This window comes from Megalops cyprinoides, chromosome 6 (genome assembly GCF_013368585.1).
Source record: "Megalops cyprinoides isolate fMegCyp1 chromosome 6, fMegCyp1.pri, whole genome shotgun sequence".
Classification (NCBI taxonomy): domain Eukaryota; kingdom Metazoa; phylum Chordata; class Actinopteri; order Elopiformes; family Megalopidae; genus Megalops; species Megalops cyprinoides.
The window spans coordinates 38,777,501-38,805,000 of record NC_050588.1 but is presented as its reverse complement, the minus strand read 5'-3'; the positions used below and the strand labels follow the sequence as shown (position 1 = coordinate 38,805,000).

Here is a 27,500-nt window from a genome sequence, read left to right as displayed (position 1 = left end):
GTTATCACACAGAATGTCAATATATCAGTTCATAGATGATCTTGAACGATGTTCCCAAAGATTCTGTCGTCGTCCCTCAGGCACTCTCGATGACAAACGAGGCGATGTCGCAGCTCAGGAGGAGGGTCACTCGATCCACAGGTTGATCCAGGCCAGCTCCTGTAACCTCTGACTGCCCAGGACTCAGAACCCTGAAAGATACACAAACACGCAAACACACAGGAAAACAACCAACACATCATAGCCGTAATGACATTTTAAGCGTCCTAACTAACTGTCAATTCCAGTAATTCCACTACTTTCCCCCGTCTGGCCCTCCAGCAGGGTCGTAACACAATGAGAAGTATTAACATGAAACAGCATGAAACATGTCATTTCATGTTTTCTTCGTCTTTAGGTAACCCCTGGAACATACTGCCTCCAGTTCTACCCTCCGACTCTTCCCATAGCGCTGCTGTTGTACTCTCCCTATTCTTTTGGGGGCTCAGCTAATTTACAATGACTTGCATGAATCCATTTCTGCTTCCCCTGCACCTTGACTGCAGCGTCTGTCACCAATAACACCTGATAGGGTCCCTCCCATTTCGCTTCCAATGGTAACCTTTGGGGCTTGTGAACCATGACCCATTGACCAGGTACTAAAGAATGTCCCCCGTCAGGTGGCTGTTTCCACGCCTCCACCACCTGCTGGGCAGCTGTTCGAACTGCTTCAGTCAATTCAGTGCAATAAGAAATCAATTCCAATTCGTCAATTCATTGGCGCACATACGTAAGGTCCGTTGTTCCGTTGTTCAATTGCCGCTGCGAGGGGTTGCATGGAGGGGACTACTCGTGTCCCAGAAACAACTCCAAGAGTTCCCTCTGCTTCTCTTCACTCAGGTTCTTGAATTCCCGAACCAAGTTGTCTTCAGCATCCTTACGTTGTGGACCGTTGCCTTTTCGGTTTCCCGTGCGGCATTCTCTAGCCCAATGTCCGTACTTCCCACACTTCCTGCAGGCTCCTGTCTTGCCCTTCTGATTCTTCTGCTTCTGTGCAGCCACATTGCGGATCTTGCATTCAAGATCTGTTTCCACTCTTCTTGCTGCTGTCACCAGGTCTTCAAATGTTGTGCGGTTATCTTCCCATCCAGGCGTGCTCAACTTGACCGCCTTCCGCACTTCAGGTAACAGGCCTTGCATGAATGTTGCCTTCAGTGGGCCATTCGCATTCCCTCCGATGTTCCGTTCATTGAGGCCTTCTATTCCAGAATGTCTCAGGAACAGCTTGGAAAACCGGTCTGAGTAGTCATCAATTGCTTCTCCGGCTTTCTGGATGCAGGCAGCAATTTTTCCCCAATCTGTTGTTGCTCTTGTAGCTCGTTGGATCCACAGACGAATTGCTTCCCAGGCATTACCCAAATTCTGTCTATCATCTCCCAATGCTGTTTCAACTTCATGAGTCACTCTAGCGATTTCAGCAGTGTTAAGCACTGTACACAGTAACTGAAGGCCATCACTGGGATGCAGGCGATAGATGTGACGCAAACGCTCAATTGTTGTCCAAGTCTCCATCCCTGCCTTGCGTGGATGCTGCAGGCCTTTGGACCACTTATCAATTTCTTCTGGCTTGCATGCTTTGTGAGCGTAGATCATCTGATCCCCGTGCCTTTTCACCACTAGGGGCCTTAAGCGCCTTTCACTGTTGGGCTCAGAATCATCTGCAACAACCGTGCTTTCCTCGTCATCATCACTAGAGGCGCCCATTGCCATTGCTCTGAATGCATATCGTCTTTCAAACTGAACCGCTTCCTCCATTTCCGCATACGGGTAGACACTGTAGGGAGGAGCAGTGGGGCAGGCGTGAGCTCCCCTTTCAACTGTAGCTCCGCCCCTGCAGTAGGGCTCCTGCTCCTTCCCATTTTCTCTCAGTCTGCCTCTGAGCTCCGACAGCTCCTCTTCTAGCCTCTTGCATTTCACATTCTTTTCTCTTATCTCCTCAGCCAACGCCCTGACATTTTCTTTCTCGTGACTCAATTGCCTCTCAGACTCCGAAATTACTTGCTTTTCGTATCTTTTCCGCAATTGACCCAACACCACCAAAGTTAATGGCACTCTTTCTTTTTCAGGCACACGTTGCGACTTTCCCCAAGCTTTCTTAACATCATCAATTGGCCACACACCACCAGATTCAAGCTCAATCCCATACTTTTGCTCAATCTCTTTTTCAACTTGTTCCAATTTAAAAGTGGACCGCAAATACGCCGTACTCATTGCCACCATTGTCTCAAAATCAACATCGGGCGCAGCTCTCCCACCCTTCTCAGTAGTAGGAATCTGCTCCGTTTTGTCAGCACCAGGTTCAGAGTTTCCCTGAGCACCCGCCATTATCATTAATCTCAGGCTGTTGTCACACCAGTGCTAGTTCTCTCACTAGGAAAACTCAGATGTCTTTTACACACTACTCTCCTCCTCCCGGAGAGTTTCACTCCGTCGGTTGTTTGAATAGAGCTCTTTATCCAAACACCGTAAACCACAAGATATATACACACACACTCACTCGCTCACTGTCGACAGTACAAAAACACATAAAACAAATAAAACACATCAACGTCTAGACAGCTCTTCCGTTCCCTGACGGGCTTCTACAGATCTATTTCAAACTGTAGGAATATCGCGATCTTCCGTGACAAGGCACGTGCATCCACGAATTCAAGCGTACACATACAAATGCCAATTTTCCACCAGTGTACCCTTACTCGTAGGATATCCGCTATAGCGCTCTCCCAAAGGAGCTATGCATTTAACCGGTCACTACAGACTCTTTTTCTCTGCAGTCAAGGTGCACCACACACTTTGCAGTTTGCAAATTTTCTTTCACCCTCGTGTACACATCAAACATACAATGATTACAGCTCCCTCATTGTAGGCACGTATCTTCACAGTTCTTTGTCTAACTGTTAGCCTTTACTTATAGTGTTACATGTACTCTGTAAATGTCTCGGTTCTTTCTGGAACCCAGCAAGGTAAGGAAAGGGGCTCACCAATTGTTAGAGAAGATCAACAGATGTTGAAAGCGCGCAAGTGTCTTCTCTTCACTTTCTGGCAGGATCTCTCCTTTTCCTTGTGGATCCGAGTCACGGCACCAAGTTGTTGGCTCTTGGTGAATTGATGTTCTCGCAGGCTAACTAATAAACTGTTACACAAAGAACTTCAGTCTGGAGCGTGGTCGAAGATGAGGTAGAAACAGGTTTTATTGATGGTCTTCAATACAGCAAGACTTCATACATGAAGGTCGGCTTCAGGTACTACACGCACTAAGTCTCACTTAGAGTCTTAAGCCTTGCACACTCGTCCTCACGCTCAGTCTGTCTCTAGTGCGGCTAGGTAATTCTCGCACCCACACCTAGATATATGTACACGACTCTGGTCCGTGCCACGTTGTTGTTGCGTTGCTTCTGTACTAAACAAAGAACAAAGAACATCTTATACCATCCCTGAGCTGTCCAGAGTGGTTAATTATAACTGTCCTTGCATCGCCTAGAGTCTGGCGCCTAATTGGAAAAACATTGCTTCTGAAGGTATCTCTAGATTGATAAGGAGTACACTCTGACCCAACTCCTCTTTGTCACAGACACTGACAAGGGAGGCAGAGTGGGAGAAAGTTCAGCCGGGTAGAGAACCCCTATATCACCTAAGAACAAAACCTTTATTATAAAAGAAGCTTCTAGGAACTGAGGTACCTTGGTTGTGCTGATCATCCCAAATGGTTAAACATGTCATGACTAACCTAATACTGAACTACAGCTACATGAGTGATTTCTACAGCTATATGAGTGCTCGAAATCATAGGCCTCACCGTTGGGACGGCCTTGTGCCACGTACACACTTTCAGTGTGCCTTGTGTGCATGATTAGTTCAACATAGCAGCATCTCTTGGAAAGTAGGCCACAGGTCACAACTCCGTGAGCGGCCTAAAAACTACACAGTCACATTATACACTGTGCATACTAATTCTACCAAACTAATCAGTCTACCAATATAATGAGCACTAAATAATCACCACTATTCTTCAGCACGCTGCACACTCACAGAGGCAGGGCTGAGCGCTGTAATCTCCTACCGGCCTCACCGCTGAGGACTGCAGCGCCGCTTCTATCAGGGGAGACCAGACCTTTCACAGATGAGAGGGAAATTTTGTCACAGATTTTGCAAATGTAAGAGATGCCCGTGAAATGTTGAAAACTCCAAATACAGCATAAGAAATGAGCTGTAGAAAAAGAACAGAAATGGCTCCAGTAGAGATAAGCAGTGCAAAAAAATTTGCAGAAGTAGCAAGGGCTTTTTAAATGTCTTTGATCAGGCCATGTGTTACAGACTTTATAATATACTGAAAATATACGTTAATAACCTTGAGTTTTAATAATGGACATACATTTTTTAAATCGGGGTAAGAGTGCATAGCAGTGTGGATGTTTTTGTTTGTCGTGAGCTGGATCGTATGGATGTGTGCAGGTGTGTGTGCGGGCCAGGGTGCAGTCTACAGGTAATGAGGGCGGAAGGAATTTGCACTCGGCACACGCGCTCGTGTGCTCGCCATGGTAACGGGCAAGTGGGGCGGAGGGAAGGGGCTCGCTAATCTGAACGGAGCCTCTGGCTTAATCATCTCAATAGAGCTCCATTAGCCCAGGGTTTTAAGAAATATCAATAAGAGCTGTCAGATTGTTACGGCTGAAAGATTATTCAGCAAGGTCAGAGAACAGAGCGGTATGGGCCTGTGTGCGTGTGTGAGCTCGCGCGTAGATTCCTCTGCTGAAGCTGATGGTACATAGGCCATTTTTTACTCTTTTTATAAAAAGCCAAAATCCATTTTTTCAGTTTTTCTGTTTAAAAAAAATTGTTTCCAGAGATTCTGCTGTTCCATCTGTGAGTGTGTGATTGTTAGGGCCGCAGATACAGCCCCACGGCTCGCTCGGCAGAGACGTTTTTGGAATTGCAGCACAGCATCATAAGCAGGTGAAACAGGCACCTGTAGTGTGGGAAGAGCAGACTGCTTTCAGAAGACTGTCCTGATCATGCAGCCTGCAGAGCTGGAGAGTGAGCCGGTACGAGCTTTAGGATGAAGGCAGCCCCCTAATGCGGGCTCCGCTGCATGGAGCTGTGTAATTCTGTGTGACACTGTGTGGCTCTCTCTCTCTCTCATTCACTCTCTGACTCACTCACTCTCTTATTCTCTCACTGTCACTCAATCACTCTCTCACTCACTCACTCACTCACTCACTCACTCACCCACTCACTCACTCACCCACTCACTCACTCACCCACTCACTCACCCACTCACTCACTCACTCACTCACTCACTCACTCACTCACTCTCTCACTCTCTCACTCACTCACCTACTCACTCACCGTCACTCTCTCTCATTCACTCTTTGACTCACTCACTCTCTCACACTCTCTCTCTCTCTCTCTCTCTCTCTCTCACTCACTCACTCACTCACTCACTCACTCACTCACTCACTCACTCACTCACTCACTCACTCACTCACTCACTCACTGTCACTCTCTCTCATTCACTCTTTGACTCACTCACTCTCTCACACTCTCACTCACTCTCTCTCTCTCTCTCTCTCTCACTCATTCTCACTGTCTCTCACTCACTCACTCACTCACTCACTGTGACCACATGACCAGCTCATACAGGAGCAGAGCCGGTGTGCTCTGCGGGTCACAGGCTGCAGACAGGCTGTTTGAGGCGGTTTAGCTTGATGAGGCTTTGAATGCTGTCAGGCTTTTGGCTGCAGGTCCGTGTGAGAGTGTTTGAGTGGGAAACAGGCCGGCTTTTGCCTGAGCCGCTGCTAATGAATCTAAAGCTGTCACGGCCTCCCCTGACACACCAGCGGCCGGGTGCTGCAGGGTGCTGCAGGGTGCGAGATGCACAGCGGCCGGGTGCTGCAGGGTGCTGCAGGGTGCGGGATGCACAGCGGCCGGGTGCTGCAGGGTGCTGCAGGGTGCGGGATGCACAGCGGCTGGGTGCTGCAGGGTGCTGCAGGGTGCGGGATACACAGCGGCCGGGTGCTGCAGGGTGCTGCAGGGTGCGAGATACACAGCGGCCGGGTGCTGCAGGGTGCGAGATACACAGCGGCCGGGTGCTGCAGGGTGCTGCAGGGTGTGGGATGCACAGCGGCTGGGTGCTGCAGGGTGCGGGATGCACAGCGGCTGGGTGCTGCAGGGTGCTGCAGGGTGCGGGATGCACAGCGGCTGGGTGCTGCAGGTGCTGCAGGGTGCGGGATGCACAGCGGCTGGGTGCTGCTGGGTGCTGCAGGGTGCGAGATGCACAGCGGCCGGGTGCTGTAGGGTGCTGCAGGGTGTGGGATGCACAGCGGCTGGGTGCTGCAGGGTGCTGCAGGGTGTGGGATGCACAGCGGCCGGGTGCTGCAGGGTGCGGGATGCACAGCGGCCAGGTGCTGCAGGGTGCTGCAGGGTGTTGCAGGGTGTTGCAGGGTGCGGGATGCACAGCGGCTGGGTGCTGCAGGGTGCTGCAGGGTGTGGGATGCACAGCGGCCGGGTGCTGCAGGGTGCTGCAGGGTGTGGGATGCACAGCGGCCGGGTGCTGCAGGGTGAGGGATGCACAGCGGCTGGGTGTTGCAGGGTGCTGCAGGGTGCGGGATGCACAGCGGCTGGATGCTGCAGGGTGCTGCAGGGTGTGGGATGCACAGCGGCCGGGTGCTGCAGGGTGCGGGATGCACAGCGGCCGGGTGCTGCAGGGTGAGGGATGCACAGCGGCTGGGTGTTGCAGGGTGCTGCAGGGTGCGGGATGCACAGCGGCTGGATGCTGCAGGGTGCTGCAGGGTGCGGGATGCACAGCAGCCGGATGCTGCAGGGTGCGAGATGCGCACTGTGACTGACTGCTGGGTGTCACTCCGCCTGCTGCCTGCATGCGAGTGTCTCCGTTGTGCAGTATCGCCAGGCTCGATGGGATTTGTCTTTTTGCTTAGCGATTTCCACTTTGCATGTCATGTAAGAAATGAGTGGGCTAACACACCCACCCAGCACCCCGCCCTGGCCCACGTCATGAGAGAAGCATTTTAAACCAGCTTTGGTTTCTGCTCTGACTCTCCTGCCCACCTGTGTTGCTCTGGATCTCCCACTCAGAGGGTTTCCTGTGTTCCTCTGTAATGCCCACAGCCCCCTGTAAAGGGGATTAACAGGAACCTCCTCTAACAGCTGTTATCTTCCTCTGAGTTTGTACATTTCTGTTTGCAAAACAAGCCTTATCCTCATCCAGATCCAAAGGTAATGTGATCACACAGGTGAGGCCATAAGTAAGCCTCGCACACAGCAGCTGCCTGTTCCATGGTGATCACCTCCTGCCTGGCTTCGCCATTCGCTGTACCTGCATCAGACAGTCACTCAGTAAATAGATTTTGTGAAAGCGCAGGATGTCTGAGAGAGCAGCATTTAAACCGGCGGAACATTCCTCAGATGTTTGTTCTTTGGCTGATTGTTGTGACCCTTTCTTTTATAGTCGAGTCTCTGACTCTCTCTCCCTCCCTCTCCCCGGCTGGTCCCTGTGACTCTGTCTCTTGCTGACTGTGACTCCCTCCCTCCCTGGCCAGTTGCTGTGACTCTGGGTGTGTCACTGGTCATTCACTGTGACTCTTTTTCTTTCTTTCTCTGTGTCTGTTTCAGTCTTGGTGGAGCTGTGCCTGTCGCTCTGTCACTCTGTGAGACGCTCTCGCTCTGTGAATGTGTATACAAGTGCAAAAGTCTGTGTTTCTCAGATTTTGTGTTCAATCAAAAGTTGTCTTCCTCTCAGTTTTCCTCTCTCTCTCTCTCTCTCTCTCTCTCTCTCTCTCTGCCCTGTGTGTGCCTCTCTCTCCCTCTCTCTCCCTCTCTCTCCCTCTCTCTCTCTCTCTCTCTCTCTCTCTCTCTCTCTCTCTCTCTCCCTCCCTCCCTCCCCGGGCTCCTGCGCCTTTGTGTGGAGTGAGAATGCGGAGCGGCTAACGGGCGTGACTCTGAGCCCCTCTCCCTGGCATTCCTCAGCTATTTCTGCTCACGTTAATGGAGAAATGTGGCTGCAGTCTGTGTGTGTGTGCGTCTGGCGGAGAGCGCGTGCACCGTCAGCTGCTCGGACGCCCCGCACCCCTCACCCCGCCCCCGTTTGATCTCATTACGGAATGCAAATGCCCCCCGTCCTCCCAGATCAAAGGTTGGGTTTATATTTGGGCGGCCGGCATTATAAGAGGGGCCTGAGGTACTCCCTGCTTCTTTAATAAGTGATTTGGAGCTGTGGTGCCTCTGCAGGGCATCATTTCACTCTGGAGATAATGTTCGGGCTCCTAAATGAGTAAACTGCAGAAACGGGAGCTCTGACTGGATTTAAATGCATTGACACAGGTAACAGTGGTGTGCCCCGCTCTCTGTCTCCTGCCCCAGGCCCTGGGTCCGGGGTGCAGAATCCGGGCGTGTAAAATCGCGCCGGCACTCGACTCCCTGATATCTGCTCGTGCTCCTGCAACCTGTATCAGTTTGAGGCTGTTTGTTGGGTCTGCAGATTGGAATTGTTAGCTGAACTGCAGATGCAAGCTCACATGCCCCCGATGTGATGGGTTCTGCCCTGTGCAGAGTGAATGTCTTCGGAGCTGCAGGTTGTCGGCTCTCCTGGGTTCAGTGTGTTGGTTGAAGGCAGGATCAGCAGGAGAGGGTGGCTCTGTGCTGGTGGCAGCAGTGGTGAATATAGAGATGCCCGTTTGATCCCTCTGACAGGCGAGTCCACCTTACAGCAGTGCGCCCTGCTGCTACCTGCCACCCTGTTACTCATCAGAGACCCCCTCAACTGCCCTCCCCCTCAGAGCACACCTGCTGCAGGTCAGCTGCTCTTTATGATGTCACTTTTCAGATGGCCCCCTCCTCCCACAGCACCAGGCTGGCTAACCTGTCCTGCCATTAACAGTTGTTTGGCATCACTTATTAAGTAATCTGGAGCAAGTGAGGGAGAGAGATTGAGATGGTGAAAGGTATGGGTCTCATAATGAGATGGAGCAATAGACATGTTAGATCATACGTGTTTCTCAGTGAGACGGAGAGAGATGGTAGATCATACGTGTTTCTCAGTGAGACGGAGAGAGATGGTAGATCATACGTGTTTCTCAGTGAGACGGAGAGAGATGGTAGATCATACGTGTTTCTCAGTGAGACGGAGAGAGATGGTAGATCATACGTGTTTCTCAGTGAGACGGAGAGAGATGGTAGATCATACGTGTTTCTCAGTGAGACGGAGAGAGATGGTAGATCATACGTGTTTCTCAGTGACACAGAGAGAGATGGTGAATTGTATGTGCTTCTTAGTGAGACGGAGAGGTAGAGTTGGTACATGTTTCTCAGTGACACAGAGAGAGATGATGCTGGATGGCATGTTTTGCAGTCAGACTGTGGAGAGGCTTAAGGGCTGCAGCTGCAGGAGTTAAATGAAGGGGTCACATGTGTGCACGTGAAACAGGGGAGCAGACAGGTGAGCAGGGAGAGCTCTTCCTGTCCTCTGTGCTACGGCTCAGACCCGCTGGAAGTGCAGCCTCCCACTGTAGAGTTAACATTATGAACTGCGAGGAATTTGAAGCACTTTCAAAACGACCCATAAAACTGGAAATCCCATTAGCTGTAAGGCCCTTCTGCAGGGGAGAAACTGCTGTGTAAAACTGCAGGGTTATGGCGGAGGGGAGCGTGTGCTGACTGCAGTCCAGAAATGACATTAAAACCGAGTCGCTCCGCATGACCATTTTAAAAAAGTTAAAAGTCTTCTGTTGCGCTGAAGTTTTTCCTTATGTTAAAACTATGTATAAAGGATGTTTAACTCCCAGTGTATTAATAAAGTATGTTTAATGAATGAGGTTGTAGTAATTGATTGAGTAGGTCTCAGTGACAGATCTCAGTGAGACTGTAATATCTGCACAGCGCTCACAGTGTCATTGACTGAGATCTGTCTGTAATATCTGCACAGTACTCACAGACAGATCTCAGTGACACTGTAATATCTGTACAGGGCTCACAGACAGATCTCAGTGACACTGTAATATCTGCACAGAGCTCACAGACAGATCTCAGTGACACTGTAATATCTGCACAGAGATCACAGACAGATCTGTATGACACTGTAATGTCTGCACAGAGCTCACAGACAGATCTCAGTGACACTGTAATATCTGCACAGAGCTCACAGACAGATCTCAGTGACACTGTAATATCTGCACAGAGATCACAGACAGATCTGTATGACACTGTAATGTCTGCACAGAGCTCACAGACAGATCTCAGTGACACTGTAATATCTGCACAGTACTCACAGACAGACCTTTCAATGACAGTAATATCTGCTCCACAACAGGAACCCGCAAATCACAACTCTTGTCTGAATTTTCGTGAGTGTGTATTTTTATGAGTTTTTGTTATTTGTTTGCTTATGTTAAACTGGAATGGATATTTGCTGAATTCAGTGAGCTGAGCCTGTGTTGCAGGCTTTGTTAGACGATGATAAGCAGTGTAGCTGCGGGAGAGGGGCTTCCCTGTGGAGGAGCGGAGCTGGGTGCTGATCTGAGAGGCGTGTCCACAGAGCGGCCTTCAGTGCTGAGAGGCGTGTCCACAGAGCAGCCTTCAGTGCTGAGAGGCGTGTCCACAGAGCAGCCTTCAGTGCTGAGAGGCGTGTCCACAGAGCAGCCTTCAGTGCTGAGAGGCGTGTCCACAGAGCGGCCTTCAGTGCTGAGAGGCGTGTCCACAGAGCAGCCTTCAGTGCTGAGACACCAGGAGATGCCGGTGTGGCTGCACTTCTTCCAGCTTCCCACAGAACGCTTCCCCTTCCAAACAGCACAGAGCCGAAAAACACATGAGCAGAACTCATAACCCTGAAACCCGAGACCGAAACAGGCCGAAAACCCCGTTGAACTGGCCGGGACAGGGCTGCGAGGGTGGACAGGTGGGGAACGGATCTGCGTCCTGCCTGTGGAAGCCCTCAGGTCTGTGAATGCTCTCAGCGAGGTGGGCAGAGACAGGGGGAGGGGCGGGGACACAGGGGGAGGGGCAGAGACAGGGGGAGGGGCGGGGACACAGGGGGAGGGGCGGGGAGAGGGGCGCAGCGTCACCCTGCCTGTCTCCGCCGTGGCAGATCGGGATGATGGATGGCATGTCAGGTGTGTCGGGCGCGGGTGTCAGCCTCAGCTCTCCCTGCCACTGTCACCAGGGGCTAATTGCAGGTCACAGCATCCCCACCGTCCCGCCGAAAATAAAATGCCATCATGGATGTGAGCTTTTAATGCCTCCCGCGTAATTGCTCATTTATCACTGTCACGCCTCTGAGTGCATGCCTTTCCACTGTTAATGCAAACACACTAAAACTGCCTCCACAAATAACACAGAGGGAGTACAGACCTGTGTGAGCACACAGAGGCAGTGCAGACCTGTGTGACCTGTGTGAGCACACGGAGGGAGTGCACACCTGTGTGAGCACACGGAGGGAGTGCACACCTGTGTGAGCACACGGAGGCAGTGCACACCTGTGTGAGCACACGGAGGCAGTGCACACCTGTGTGAGCACACGGAGGGAGTGCACACAGCGGCGTTCCCCTCTCAGTGAGCGTGCTGTGTCTGAGTGACAGCGTTACCCTGGGCCGACCGCTAACCTCTCTCCAGCTCTGCCAACCTGCTACAGCACTGTTTCCTTCCTGCTAGCTGCCTGTAACCTGCACAGAGACTGGAATTATGGGGTGTAGTGGTGTGTAGTTGAGTGTGTACAGGCGTGAGTTAAAGGACTGTAGGTGTGTCGAAGGGCGTGTAGTGTTGGTTGCCTCTTGAATGATGTGCTGTGCTGTTTAGGGGCTGTTCTCTGGGGTGTGCAGGGCAGGTCTGCATGAACTTTCCTAATACAGACGTAAGGAGGAAGTGTGGTGCTGCTGTAGGTGCGCGGTCAGCAGATGTTTGAGCTGTCAGAAGCACAGGTTTCACACTGGGAGCTGTAACTCAGCACGGACGCGGGGATGTCCTTAGCAGGTGCGGTGAGGCCAGTGTGTGCTCTGTCAGGAGAGGGCTGGCTGAAACCCAGCTGTTTTGGTAGTGCGCTACGCTCCCCCTGCCCTGTGTGCTACGCACTCTTCCTCCTCAGTGTGCTGTGTGTGCTCTCCCTGCGCTGTGTGCTACACACTTTCTCTGTCCCGACTCGCATTTCCAAATAAGTGTTTCTGGAGCTGAGCTCTTTCCGCCGTGCTGATAAATTATTCTCTTTCTACTGGTGATTTAGAGATATGAAGTGCTTCATTTCCCATGTGAAGCGGCCCCTCCGTTTTGCAGCCTGGCGCTGGATCAGCCCCCGGCTGCTTCCAGAGATGCAGTACCTGATTGGCAGCTGTTTTACTCATTACAGTGTGGGATATACTACAGTCATTACAGTTATGACCATAGAGTCATTACAGTTACTGCTGCGGAGTCATTACTGTTCTGCTTATAGAAAGAAGGCTGGCAAGGGAAGTAAAAATGGAGAGAAAGGTACAGTGTTTGGTCAACCCATTTAAAATGTTAAGGATTACCCATTTAATCAAAGTACGATTAAGGGTTGTTAGCTACTTCAGATGTAATTCACTGAACACTTCATACCATTTTATCGGTGTCTTTTTAACAGACTGCTCAGCTAGTGAGATTTCTGGTGATTTAGTGAGCTGACTTGTGAGTTGGCTGCCTCTCTGGCAACCGTTTTTAACCTGGAGATAGGAGGTTGCAGTCGGCTGTGCAGAGCAAATCTAGTTTGGGAAGTTAAGGCCTCCGTTTTAACCTGTTGTGAGTCAACATACAAGCTGAAGCTGTTAAATTGGAAACAATATGAGGAAGTATTTCGGTTAAATGTTTTTTGCGGCCTGTTGAGATTATTGCTCTGTTTAGTGTTATTATTCATCTTTGGGTTAGGAGCTTAGTTGGCTAGTTAGCTAGCTTTCATGCACAACAAAGATAGCTGTAATCTGTTTTCCTCCCAAGGACAGAAAGAGACTTGCGGAAAGTGAACAGATGTGGCAGTTGGCTGAATATGAAGACAGAAATGGTGGGATACAGAAAAAAGGAGTGCAGCATTTTTGATAGCATAAGCTGTGATTATTCTCTGGTTATGTTTTGATAGGATGATGCAGCGGGGAAATTAGGCTGAAGGAGCGGGAGAAAGGGAAAAAAGCTGAAGTTGTGTTGAAGTCTGGCCGTTTATTTTTGTGGCCACGTGAGACTGTGTCCAAATTCTGAATGTTTAAATGAGGTTAGCTTGTACGGAAGGATCTGTTTGCAGTGAGTCAGAGCTTGTGGTGGTTGTTTCTGCAGGGCCCGACTCTCGGTGCTGTGTAGGTAGGGCCAGGCCCAGCCAGCCCTGTGCTTGGCAGATGTCATCCTCGCCATCCCATTTGCAGCGTGAGCCGGTGGAAGTGCGTTGCCATGGCCACCGCTCAGCCCGTGGGCACGGCAGCGCTTAGCGGTCGCTAGGCCAGGAAAGCCCGATTATCCCCCCGCCCCTCCCTCTCTGGGGGCTCTGAGGCGGCTGTCCTGGCTTGAGAGGCTGGATCTCTGGGACTCCCTGCTCTGACACTGCCCAGGGCGGCAGGGTCAACAGCCCAGACTGTGGACAGGCCCGAAATTCTGCTCTAACCCTATTTCCTCCAGGCTAGGTGCTGCTCCCACTCGACTGCACTTTCAGCTGAATCGGATTCTCACCTTGGTGTGCGAGTGTAGAGGTGCTATAGAGCAGAGCATTACATCACTGGGGTCACAGGGTCACCCATTTTAATCCTGCCAGTGTAATAACTTTATAAAACACCCGTAGCTGCAGGTCTGCCCACTGAAGGAGATGAAGGAAAAGCCTGTGTATCAGCTGCAGTTTTCTGTCCTCATATGGTATTAGATGGTTGTAAGAGTTTGGAGACGGCTTTATTTTAAAATCCATTCATGATTTCTCCGCGGTCTGCACGTAAAATGGGTGAATATTTTCTTGTCTCTCTGTCACACAGAATTTTTTTCCTCAAGGTTCATTCAGGTCCGGTTATCTGCGTCTCAGCATGCTGTGTGGTCTTAATTCCTGTTTCCTTTTTGTGAAACCAGAATTGTAGACACTATAGATATAATTTTGATAATTTTCTAATTTATGTGCCTGTGAACACCCATACATTATTTATTTGTTCAGAAGTAAGAAATTAGAAATGAATCATTACTTATCACTAATCAAAAATAATTAAACATTTATTTATTTTTATATTTCGTATTTATTTTATTTTAATCATTGTGTCTGGCCTTTGTTCAGCTATCAGAGTCTGCTGATATTAATGCTGATTTAATAGTGTGTGTGTGTGTGTGTGTGTGTGTGTGTGTGTGTGTGTGTGTATAAACAAGGCTTTCAGCTTCACTGCACAGGGAACAGACAGGCTAAAGGCAGTCTGTCCTCTGCAAGATTTGAAGAAATTTAACTTGCAACGAAATGGAAGTGAGCTTTGGCCAATGAAAATGGGTGTTATAGTGTCTTTGGCCAAATGTCATGTTTCCCAAGATCAGCTCAGATTCCTGCTTCGGCCCCACAGTGAGTTCTGAGTGAGGTGCTGCTTGATTGTTAAGAGGTGAGGCTGAGAAATGACTCTGAGCAAATGATGTGTCTGGAGCTGAGAGCGTGAGGGGGGCTTGGAGAGGATAAAGTGAGGACATCACTCTGTCTCCTGTCAGATCCTTCACCTCTCCTCTGGGGGGGCAGAAAAACAAGGAGAGGTGGAGGGAGGGAGTCACAGAGTCTTAACTAAGGTCTTAACAGGTTGTTTTTTTTTATTTTCAATTTTCCATGTTATATTTTCATGATTTCCATTCTCTCAGATTTACTCATTTTTAAAGGTTTCATCATGTACAAATTCTCATTTTTTGATGAATAACAGAACTTGTGACATTTTCACTTTGACTTTTTAATAAAGTGCTTAAATTGAGAAAAGAATAATTCAGTCTAACATTGGAATGAAAATTTGAACAAAATTAAATAACATTGTTCTGTATTGTAATGCAGTATAGTTGTTTGTTTTTTCTGGCTTGCTGGTGAAAAATTAAATGTTTCTGTTCTAAATCAGCTGAACCGTAAACCCCTGATTTATAAAAATAATCGGGATACTCACCTGCCGTGAACTTTGCCAGCAGGGCCATATGTATGTTTCTTTCTTTGGACACTCTTTTAGATGTGGCTGAAGTTACTAACTAGGTTTTTATGTATGTACTAGCTCTGCACGTTGAGTTAACGTTTCTGCATCATGGAAACGTGCTGTTGCTAAGTTACTGAGCGCTTGCTTGAGCTTGTACTTGTGTCACTTCTCCAGTCGGGGGCAGAGGTGGCTTCGTCAGGGCATCTGGGGTTTATAGCATGTTTTACAGCATTCTGCCTTTAATCGTGTTCTGTGATAAACCCCAGATTCTGTTAAAGATTACTCAGTTTGCTATGCATAGAGCTGAACTCACTTTCACTGTGAAAATACTGCCATTGCTCACTGACACCTGATTCACGGCAGCAACCAGTGCTGGAAGAATTCCACCAAATTGCTGGCTGGTACCCTTTCACATACACCAGACTAATGCAGTGAGTCGCCTTAAGCGAATATCAGATTATTACAGTGGCCAGTGCTTGCATATCTTGGTTTATCTTGTTTTGGTGTTTTTGACTAAATGAATCTTTAAAAAGCTGTGATAGGCCTTCTGCTACATTAATTTATTTGGAACATACTCTTACCCAAAAACTTTTTTTTCAGTGTGACATGTGACTGGTTTTAGTTTGCTGCTCTGACCATTATTTCTCAGAATAGAACAAGTATATTACGATAATGATAGTGATTCTATGTTATAAACCGGGCAGTTTATGACTATAATGGTTAAAATGTCTGCAGCGAATCCAGTGCTGCTTCATACCACTTTATAGCGTAGCTTTGCCAGTGTTTCTTTACATGCTCAAGCTGATTGCGAAAGGGTGCGAATGGAAGTCCTCTCTCTTTCAGCGTTATGTGAGGTAATGCATCAGCTCAGTGAGTGCGCCCCCTGCTGCCTGGGCTTGGTAATGCACCCGAGGGGAAAGGTGCTCAGATGCTCTTTGCAGTGGGTGAGAAGCTCCTCTGTTTTAGCATGGTGTGTGGAAGTGTATCGCTCCTGATTGGAGGAGTTATCTTGCAGAGTCCAGTCTGTACTGCAGCTCCTAGCATTGCTATGAGGAGCTACTGCTGTATTGGGCAGTAAAGGGGAGGGGGGGGGGATCAGTAGGCTGGGGTCCGGTATGTTTCTACAAACTGAAAAACACACAGGGAGTTGCGGCCGGAGCCGTAGACCAGTATCATTATGCTATTTTTGGCTTTGCAGTCTTTGTTGTACCCACCCCTACGTATTACTCTTCCATTAGAAGAGACAGCAGGTCTTTCGTGGCATAAGGTAGCAGTTATGGGAGATTTCATTTCACAGAATGGGGCCTATGGTCATACAGGCTGTGCATTAACGTGCCCCTCGGACCGTCAGCGGTCCTGTGAGAGGTTTCAGTGTGCAGGGCTCAGTGTGACGCTGGTGCGGGGCTCTGTGATGACTCCTCACTGTAGGGGAGTCATGAAGATCTGGGCTGGGAGAAAGAGGCAGAGCCTGTCGGTCACTGGTGACCCCACAGATCCAGCCTGGCAGACCTGCGGTACTGCAGGGAAACCGCGGAGTCAGAGCTGAGGGAATGGGTGTGTTCATGTCCTTTCCACTGTTCCTTTCTTGGTGAAGATATGATTGGGATGGTCTGTTTGTTTTACCATCATGCCAAAAACAGTTTACATATTACTGATAAGCAGAGTGGTGACTACGCTCTGATAGATACTCACTTTCCCCGTTACTGGTTATCAGAACAGCAGCTACTGATATGAACAGATGAATAAATAAATATTTGGTAACATATGAGAATGCTTGCATATGCTTGTCATATTTTTATCACATAAGTTTATCGCACACATGAAGGCCATCTCTTTTTTCATAACAACATAAGATGTTAGTAACCAGCTTCTGTCCCTACGGAGCTTACTGGATAGGCAGCAAATTCAGTTAGTTACATAACTGGCTACAGGTGGACTAGACTCTATATCAAACAGTATGCCTTTCACAGCAAATACTGCCCCCATTTAGTCTGTCAAATTCAAAGCGACATTTTAGTATAAAGCCAAACGACACAAAGACATCCAGTCCTCACATCACTGTAGAGAATTCCCTGTCTTTTTATGGTAATTCACAACTGAACAGAAAAATAATATTCGTAACATCAGAGGCTAATGTGTTACATAAATTCATATAATGAAAGTGACATGCTTTAGGCATTACGCTGAAGCCAGTCGTCACAGTAGTAGAAATGCCATATCCTAACACCTCAAACAGGCTTTACTCACCGTCAGCACCTTGGAGGACGGGCTCACCTGGGGGGCAGTTGGGAGGGGGGCACTGCACCGTGCATTCTTAGCCCGGTTGCTATGATGTAGTGTAACTTTTGCTATGATGTATTGAAAGCTGTTTTACACACACATGTGTGCGTTCATGATTTCACTGACTGCTGTTTGTGTTAAATACTGTGAGAAAACTCTCATGATTCCAGATCTGAAAACGGAGGTGAAGAGGATGGTTTGCCAGTTGGACTGCTGCTATAAATTGCCTTGTAATACCGTAGTAGTGTTACAGTATGGCAATGAAACGCATACAAAATGCAGTTAATTTTATTTTATTTAAATGTAAAACGCACGAGCGGACTTCAATCTGCTTTTCTTTGCTCTCCCACAAAATGGTGCCATTTGATAATATTGGAATCCTATTATAATACATAATCACATATTTGTTCTGCACATAAGACAGGAAATTGACTAGGTTACACCATATATTTGGGCTTAAAGAAAAGGCCTCATCCCTCAAAGTGAGACGTCAAACCCTCGAACACACAGCATGAAGCGTGACCACGCGTGTTCTGAGAGTCAGCGCTATTTGAGGCAGAGCGATAAAGGCTATTACCATGGCTGAAACTGTGTAGCGTGTCCCAGGCTTAATGGATCCTCCCTCTGTCAGTACACACCAAGCGCTACCTTATTAACCTCTTACTGGGCATCTGTAACTGCTCTGTGTGTAGGCTGTGTGTTTATTACTTACAATGTATTCGTAAGAAGTATGGCTTCAATTTGAGAAGAGAATGAGCCATCTCCCTGAGGTGTTGTCTCATTTAGTGGAAAGCGCTGTTAAGTGTAATTACCTCAATACTTCATGTTATAGAATATCTACAATAGAGGTTCATAAAATAATCCAGGGCCCTTTTATATTTTGTTCATTAAAGAATAGGAGCAGAAATTGTCTTTACATGAGTTTTAACTTTCTCCATGCAGCGCAAACTGCCACTGGCCACTGTGGGAGGGACTTGGCTTGCTTGTGGGTGGGGCTCTGGTCTGTGGGGGGGGGTTGGTCTGTTTGTAGGAGGGGCTTGGCTTGCTTGTGGGTGGGGCTCTGGTCTGTGGGAGGGGTTTGGTCTGTTTGTGGGAGGGCCTTGTCCTGCCTGCGGATACAGCCTTTGTTCCATCTCTTTGTCCAACTGAAAGACCTTCTCTCCATGATTCTAGGGTCATTAATCTCCATTCCCCTCTTTGGATTATATCATCAAATCAGATTACTGGCCCCTCTGCCATCATTTAACCCCTTCTGTCTCACACTGTGGAGAGAGGCGGTCTGTGCTGTGGGAGAGCCGTGGAGGGATCTCTGTGTGTTGCTTTGCTGTGCGTAAGGAGGCGCTGTGGTAATGTTTTTCCACACGGTCAATCACAACACGGATACAGAAATTAGATAATAATTGCCCTTGGTCTCTGTAAAATAAATTTTCGGGTTGGAAGGTTTTATATTAATGAGCAGTTTAGCTCCTGGACGAAAATCTGTCATGCGTTCAAAGTCCCTGTTAAAGTGAGCATGTCGGCAGAGGTGGAGGAGGGTGGAGTTTGTTACACTGTCTCGGCAAACGGAAGACCATCGTAACCTGTTTGGTTGACTGGTGTTGCATTTAAACATGCAGGCATGAGCCTGAAGAAGAAAATGGAAACCTCTAAACGGCATGGAGAGTGATGCTGAAATGGCTCTGAACGGCGTGGAGAGTGATGCTGAAATGGCTCTGAAAGGAAACCTCTGAACGGTGTGGAGAGTGATGCTGAAATGGCTCTGAACGGCGTGGAGAGTGATGCTGAAATGGCTCTGAAGGGGAAACCTCTGAACGGTGTGGAGAGTGATGCTGAAATGGCTCTGAACGGTGTGGAGAGTGATGCTGAAATGGCTCTGAAGGGGAAACCTCTGAACGGTGTGGAGAGTGATGCTGAAATGGCTCTGAACGGTGTGGAGAGTGACGCTGAAATGGCTCTGAAAGTGATCTGATGGCCCTCACCACATTGCTTTCTGACATTGTCAGTTCCCGGTCTGTTCTTTCACAGGTCTGGCGTTTGTGTGGGTAACCTTCAGAATGACACTGCAGGAGGAATGCAGTGTGATTGTTTGGGACTGAAGTATAATTTTCGCTGAAATAACTGCACAGCATCCCGGGTCTCTTCCTGTTCGCGGTCTCCGCCCCCTCACTGAACTTTGTGCCGCTGTCGGAGGCCGCTCTGGCTGAGCGAGAGCGTTTCTGACTCGCGCTGCAGGAATGCAGGGGTGGATGCGCTCTGTGCGGAGATACTCCGCAGTCGCTTCCCCTCAAACGCATCCCAGAGCCCTGGCAGCTCCCCCGGCAGCGAGACGCTTCTCAGACTCAGGGCCCAGAGTCTGGAAAGGTCCGGTCTTCTGCCTGATGGCGGTGTGGTTTTCCTGCAGCCGTGTGAGCGGGCGCTCACAGATGTCCGTCAGCCTTTTCTCTCTATAATGCAATCTGTAGAGTCGCCCTGGAGGTCTCTGACCCCTCTGCGGCACCCAGGCTCATCATGCAGTCCTGTGAAAGTGTTTCTCTGCAGACTCTCAGAGCAGGCCCAGACCGGGCTGGGAGTGTGTGCTGTGTTAAGTGAGGGTGACTGTCATTACAGCGAACACCATAGATCAGCCCCATTACAATCAAGGTGACATCTGAAAGGGGAGGGAAGGAACGAATGCCTTCATGACGAATGTAAAATGGATCAGAATTAAGCGGAGTTCATTGGGAACTGAGTACCTGGACATTTCAAGGGGAGCTGAGTTTCAGCTCTAGATCAGAGTCAGACCGATTCTTCTTGCTGTTTATTTTTTAAAAACCCTGGAAGATTTGGGATTAACGCTCGCAGCTGAGCGGCGCAGTCAGACTGCAGACAGGTTTGAGATGCTGCCCAGTCCATTTGTGTCGATGCTCTTCAGTATTAATTAAACACTAATTCCTTTGGATCTTAGATCAAATACAGCAAGCCTCATAGATTTACAGTGCTCTTAAGCATTGTGTACTTTGTATGGACATGTTGATAAACTGTATATGTTGTCTTTGTTTTATTTTACATTTTTTATTTATTAAAAACCGATTTCGTGCCATTTTAATTTTGTGGTTTAAGTTCCATGGGTGCAAGCCAAGGAAATCTGCAGCCGTCAGGGCATCCAGGGAACTGTAAATTTGATAAGTTTGCTGGGTGTTGCCCTTGCCTGATTAGCTTTTTGGATACAGCAGTAGCTAGCTAAAACATTACTTCATCTTACATGATAACAAGCAGTGCATTTACAGTACTTCAGGAGATAAACAATCATAAAGGTAATCGATAAGTTCATCTGCAGGTGTGTCAGTGTGTGGAGTGAGTGTTCAGCAGTCGGCATAAACCAGTATTTTCCTGACCTGTACTCTTTACTGGTGTACTTGTAGATTGGTGTGTACAGATTGTGCATCGGAGTGACACTGCACACATGTGTGCGACCTAAAGTCAGTTTTATGTGTTATATTATTATGCAGTGTTGGATATTGTTGTAATTGTTGGGCAGGATTGTTGCACCAGTTGTGTGTCAGTATTACTGTGTTATGTGTTATGGTTTGATGAGGAGCTTTAACATTCTTGTACTGTTCTCTTTCAGAACTCAATTCGACACAATCTGTCCCTAAACAAGTGTTTTCTGAAAGTGCCTCGCTCCAAAGATGACCCTGGAAAGGTAAGATTTCCTTTTTCCAGTGCTGTGATGTATTTATTCCCGAGTAAACAACAGTAAAATCAATTGGCCAGCTGTTGGCCAAGTTGGTTGCATGTTCATTAAACCGGCAAAAACAGGCAGCAACACTTAAATGTCAAAGCCAGTGTGATATAGATATTTTGGGAAGGCACAGGTATGAGCTGTGCACCTTACCACTACACCACACTTCTGCCCCAGAGCACGGTAGCATTTCGGTCATCCTCAAAGTCCACCAGATAAAAGAGACACCTGCTACAGAAAGACACGGATACCTGCTGCATACACATAAAATACCTGCAGGTACACACACCTGCTACAGAGAGACACAGATACCTGCTGCAGACACATAAAATACCTGCAGGTACACACACCTGCTACAGAGAGACACAGATACCTGCTGCAGACACATAAACCTGCAGGTACACACACCTGCTACAGAGAGACACAGATACCTGCTGCAGACGCATAAAATACCTGCAGGTACACACACCTGCTACAGAGAGACACGGATACCTGCTGCAAACACATAAAATACCTGCAGGTACACACACCTGCTACAGAGAGACACAGATACCAGCTGCAGACACATAAAATACCTGCAGGTACACACACCTGCTACAGAGAGACACAGATACTCTGCTGCAAATGTGAAGAGACAGAGGTATCTGCTGACAGGACTTAATAGTTGTCATCATTAAGTTATCATCATTGTTCATTGTCTGCTGGATTGTAGTTCATATTGGTACAGCCTTGTGCAAATGTTATCTTTATGACAAGCACAGGTGAAAGGTCAGAGCTTGCACACACACACGCATTTACAAACACATGCTTATTCTCGTGCGCATACGCTGTGTTTGCATACAGACACTCTGGTACGGACGTGCCAGACGCCACACACCAGAGATTACAGGGCTGCATGCTAATACAGTTGTTTCTTTAATCCTTTGATATTGAAACTCCTGGGAACTGCTCCACAAAATTCAGAATAATTCAGCTCCACAGTCAGAGTCAGGAGGCTGCAACTGGAGTATGTCTCTGTCTCTGCCCTGTTTAAGGTCACGCCACACACGCACACACACACGCGCACACACACTCAAAGCTGTCTCCACAAGTTGCATCAGTGTTCAAATGTCATAAATGTTGCAAAGTTTCTGACAAAAACTCTCACCACGCCACCACCCCCGTGCTCTCCGTGGCTGTGGGGGTCGAGCCGGAGTTCAGTCCAGGGTAATTTCAGTTATTATCAGAATTTCAATCAATCACTCTGTTTACAGAAATAGACTCAAGTAAGCCTCAGAGGTATTGATCCTACCTTAATGCAGTCGGGATCCTATCAAACTCATTATAAAAATATCAGCTTAAAAAAATAAACATCTGATTTGCCTCGGGCTGAAAATGTCTCAGTGGCAGTGTGGGATGTAGCTCCTCCAGCTTCAGGGACTGTAGAGAAATGAGTGGACCAGAGGAGAAGGCAGGGATGAATAAGCGAGGTCAGGGCTTAGGGCTCAGAGCGGCGTAGGACCTTAACACTGACGGGCAGATGTCTGCGGGATTGGGTCACGCCGCCGCTTTTTTTAAGTATGAGGAGCAGCTCCAAAAGCCTGTTTAACCTCCTCACGCACTGACACGCCCAGGGCTGCAGCACCTGCTCTTCTGATAGCAGACTTGCATTGCAATGAATTTATTCCGTGAGTAATTCTCTCACCAGTCTGTAAAGCTGATATGAGTGTCCGTTTTCCCTCTACTGGTGCGCTGACGGCCCCTCTCTCCTTCCAGGGATCCTACTGGGCGATCGACACAAACCCAAAGGAGGACGCGCTGCCCACCAGACCCAAGAAGAGGCCACGGTCGGGAGAGCAGGTGCGACTGACGAACGCTACTGTCACCTGGATCAGGGTCAATCACGAACACTGTCATGTTAACATAACAGCAGGCACAAGGTGCCCACCTCTCTCTCCTAATATATAGGAGTACAATATATATGAATTAATAATATAATAGTAATATATAAAAGTAGGCCCCACCAGTAGGCTCACCAGCATGAATGCTTTCAGTATGTAAGCCTAGCTGGCTTGTGTAAGCTGATGTATGGGGCTTAATGAGTCCTGCAAGCTCAGCTCCCAGAGTTCTGCTTAATTAAGAGAGGACCAGCGGACACATGAGGGCCTGCGAATGCATGGGGGACTGTGTAGCATCCACACGGTCAGTGATGCTCAGCGGAGAGAGACGGGGGGAGAGAGACGGGGGGAGAGAGACATGGAGAGAGAGACATGGAGAGAGGGAAGGAGAGGGAGAGAGAGAAGGAGAGGGAGAGAGAAAGACAGGGGGAGAAAGAGAGGGAGAGTGAGAGTGGAAGAGTGAGAGAGAGAGAGGATTCTGGGACACAGCCTCTGTCTTTCTCTTTTTTAACAGTGTAAACCTGTTGGGGGTGGTCATGTGATGGCTCTATAGAGACTGCTTGGTAATTGCACAGTTTCTACTCCATTGGGCAGGTTTCTCAAGCTCTGAGTTGTTCAGCTCTTAATGTTGTGAAGTCTACATTGTATACCCAGTAACAGAAAATTGTGAATTTGCATGAATTGGAAGGCAAATAAAAACAGCTATTTGAATACACACACATACAGACATGTGCTCTCTCTCTCTCAAACACACACACACACACACGCACGCACGCACACACACTCTCTCACACACACACACACACATACAGACATGTGCTCTCTCTCTCTCAAACACACACACACACACACGCGTGCACACACACACACACACACACACACACACACACACACACTCTCTCTCTCACACACACACACACACACACACACACACACACACACACACACACACACACACACACACACACTCACACACACACACACTCTCACACACACACACACTCTCTCTCACACACACAGGCACGCACACACACACACACACACTCTCTCACACACACACACACACACACACACACACACACACACACACACACACACACACACTCTCTCACACACACACACACTTGCATAGAGAGGCATATCCTCTTACATCCTGCTGGCTGCTACTGAAATGTCTTTCAGAGTCTGAGGTCAGTCTGAAGCAGCCTGGATTATTACTGATAAACTCATTATATATGTTGGGTTCTGCAGACATTTCTATTACATTATTCCATGAACGCAGTAATCTGCCTTCGTTATGTTCAGGAGGAGTTTGTAGTTTTCCTTTAATCATGTCTGCAGCACTCATCTCAGACGTTTGCCTTTCTGTTTAAAGTCTGTTTAAAGTCCATCTGAATCCAACACACCTGCAGATGCCGTGTATGCTGTACCTGAGCACTTTAATCGGTAAATGAAATCTGGCGTGGTGTTGTCTTTAGGATCTTCGTCAGGCACTATTAGTGTAAGAAAACACCTTTTTGGTTTACTGTTTAGCACCATGTGAACTGTATATCATCATGTTGCTCATGATCAAAAATTATTCTTAGGCTTTATGTGCACGTTGCTGAGTTGCATGTTGCTCCTAAGGATATTTGTTAACATTTATATATACATACATATATTATCTCTTTTAACAATGATTCTTCTGTGCTGATGTGTCAGCTTGGTGTTCGTTCACTGAATTATTGGCTGTTATGTTCCTCTGGTTATTCCTTTGATATGCACTCACAGTTGCAAAGATGCACTTACAAGTGCAATGATGACCTTAAATCATAAGACCTTCTGCCAAATAAATTAACAATAATGATAAATTAAAAATAAGTAATAGCGTGTGTGTGTGTGTGTGTGTGTGTGTGTGAGGGAGAGGGAGCGGCTGTCTGGCAGGCGGCAGTATTACCTTGGCTCTGAGGCATCTTGCATCATTGCCAGCCCGTTCTGATGGTAAGACCAGGGGGGCACGAACACGTCCAGCACGTGGTTTCACCTCCGCGAGCAGGGTTGCGTCAGGCCGTCCAGGGGCCCCTGTTCTCCGAGCTTAGCGTGTTAGCATTACCTTCCCATGCTGATGCTCAGAATGCTGTGTGTTAGTGTTAGCACACCATGCTGATGGTCAGAGCTCAGTGTGTTAGCATTAGCACACCATGCTGATGGTCAGAGCTCAGTGTGTTAGCATTAGTTCTGCATGTTTATGGCCAGAGCTTGGTGTGTTAGCATTAGCACTCTGTGCTGGTGGCCAGAGTCTCTTGTGTTAGCGTTAACACTGCAGGCTAATGGCCAGTGTGGTGTGTTAGCGTTAGCGCTTCAGACTGACAATTACAGATGTTACTGATAGCTGGCAGTTTGGGAGCCTCCAGGTGCTGCTGCAGATTAGAAGGGATACACCAGTGCACCAAACTCCTCAAGAGGCTGCCCCCAGCACCCCCTTCACCCTTAGTATTTATTCATTTGCCAGACATCCATGTCAGCTTGCTGGCCATAAGTGGTTAATACTTAGCCACAGACATCGAGAGTACCGTCTTATCCACTTGTAACCTGCGTCTGACTCTCTCTCCCTCTCAGCCATCCTCTTCCATCACCACGCTCACTTTAGTCATGTTAAAAAGGCAGACATCGTGAAATCCTGTTGTTTTTATAGATGAATTAAAAACCGTTGTTGAATCCAGTCCCCTTACAGCGAGGAGTGTGGGGAATGAGTGGTAGTTATCTCCCCACTTCAGGACCTCTCAGTTACCTCCCCTCTGAATTATTTTAATATAACCTGAAAAGCTCAGTTATGTTTCCTTTATGAATATGTCCAGCTAAAGTCCATGCATTCTCTGCTTCCATTTCTCCACCGTTTGGGGATAGTGGAATGAACTTCCACACTTCATCCATTCTGCCGAGTCCCTCTGTCTTCATCCGTTCTGCCGAGTCCCTCTGTCTTCATCCGTTCTGCCGAGTCCCTCTGTCTTCATCCGTTCTGCCGAGTCCCTCTGTCTTCATCCGTTCTGCCGAGTCCCTCTGTCTTCATCCGTTCTGCCGAGTCCCTCTGTCTTCATCCGTTCTGCCGAGTCCCTCTGTCTTCATCCGTTCTGCCGAGTCCCTCTCTGTCTTCAAGAAACATCTGAAGACACAACTCTTCCTGAAACACTACACCCTAAAGCAATTTCTCGTTTCTCAAAACCGTTTCCCTGTTAAAAAAAGAAAGAAAGAAAATGTAACCTAATGGTTTAATGCACTCATTATCTCTACCAGCTAGCTTGGACCTCGACTGGCCAACCGTTGAAACCTGGTCATGCAGCGCTTCTAATATTGTTGACTCCTTATGGTTTTTTGCTTGTGTTGTACTCTTCCTCATTTGTAAGTCGCTTTGGATAAAAGCATCTGCCAAATGAATGAATGTAAATGTAAATGCATTCACAACTACACACCAAGGTGAAACAGAACCACTTGGAAGTTGCCATTTTATTTGGATAAGAGTGTATGTGTCCCAGCCGGTTGCACTGTAGGCCTTGCTTTGTGACGGTAACCTGGAGGTTCTCTCTCTGTGTCTCCCTGCTCAGACCTCCCCTCCGTACATCAGGGACTCAGACTCCCGGGGAATGGAGTGCATCATCTCTGGAAGTGCCTCCCCAACGCTGGCAATCAACACTGTGACAAACAAGGTACCCAGCATGCACCTGCAGCAGGCCCACGCACGCACGTTCACACACACACGCACAGGCGCAGAAACGCGCACAGGCGCGCACACACACACGCACACACACGCACAGGCACGCACACACACACACACAGGCGTGCACACACACACACACACACACACATGCACAGGCACACACACGCACACACACACAGGCACACACACACACGCATGCACACACACACACACGCACACACACGCACAGGCACGCACACACACACGCACAGGCACGCGCACACACACAGGCGTGCACACACACACACACACACATGCACAGGCACACACACGCACACACACACACACACGCACAGGCACACACACACACGCGCATGCACGCACGCACGCACACACACACACACGCTCAGGCGTGTACGCACAGGCACGCACAAACACATGCACACACACACACACAAAGACAGGCACATGCACGCGCACGTACACACACGTTCACACGCACACACGTGCACACAGGTACGCAAGTACGCGCACATGCGCACACACACAGTTTTGCAGCTGCTGGATCCACAGCTCTTCCTCTCTTCGAGGTGCACAAATGCTTCTCTCTTCACAGTGTGGCTGACATGTGTCACTGCTGCTCTTGTGTCTGAAATTTAGGCTGGGTTTTTAACCTCAGCATGCTGGAGGCCGGCAGCTCACAGGACCACTTTTATCACCAAATCATCAGCTGTTCATTGGGGGGGGGTGGAATACCTCCTCAGTATTTTGATTGGTGATACCTCACA

The 27,500-nt window shown here is 48.4% G+C and overlaps 1 protein-coding gene across 1 annotated transcript in view; it reads left to right on the top strand.

Moving 5' to 3' along the window:
* The window catches only part of LOC118779515 (forkhead box protein J3-like), a 43,402-nt gene that overhangs the window by 3,093 nt on the left and 12,809 nt on the right, over positions 1 to 27,500 (top strand). Inside the window, exons 2-4 of the mRNA XM_036531663.1 lie at positions 21,049 to 21,123; positions 22,918 to 23,001; positions 26,621 to 26,722. Coding sequence (XP_036387556.1) covers positions 21,049 to 21,123; positions 22,918 to 23,001; positions 26,621 to 26,722 — 261 coding nt within the window. The remainder of the gene's footprint in view (positions 1 to 21,048; positions 21,124 to 22,917; positions 23,002 to 26,620; positions 26,723 to 27,500) is intronic.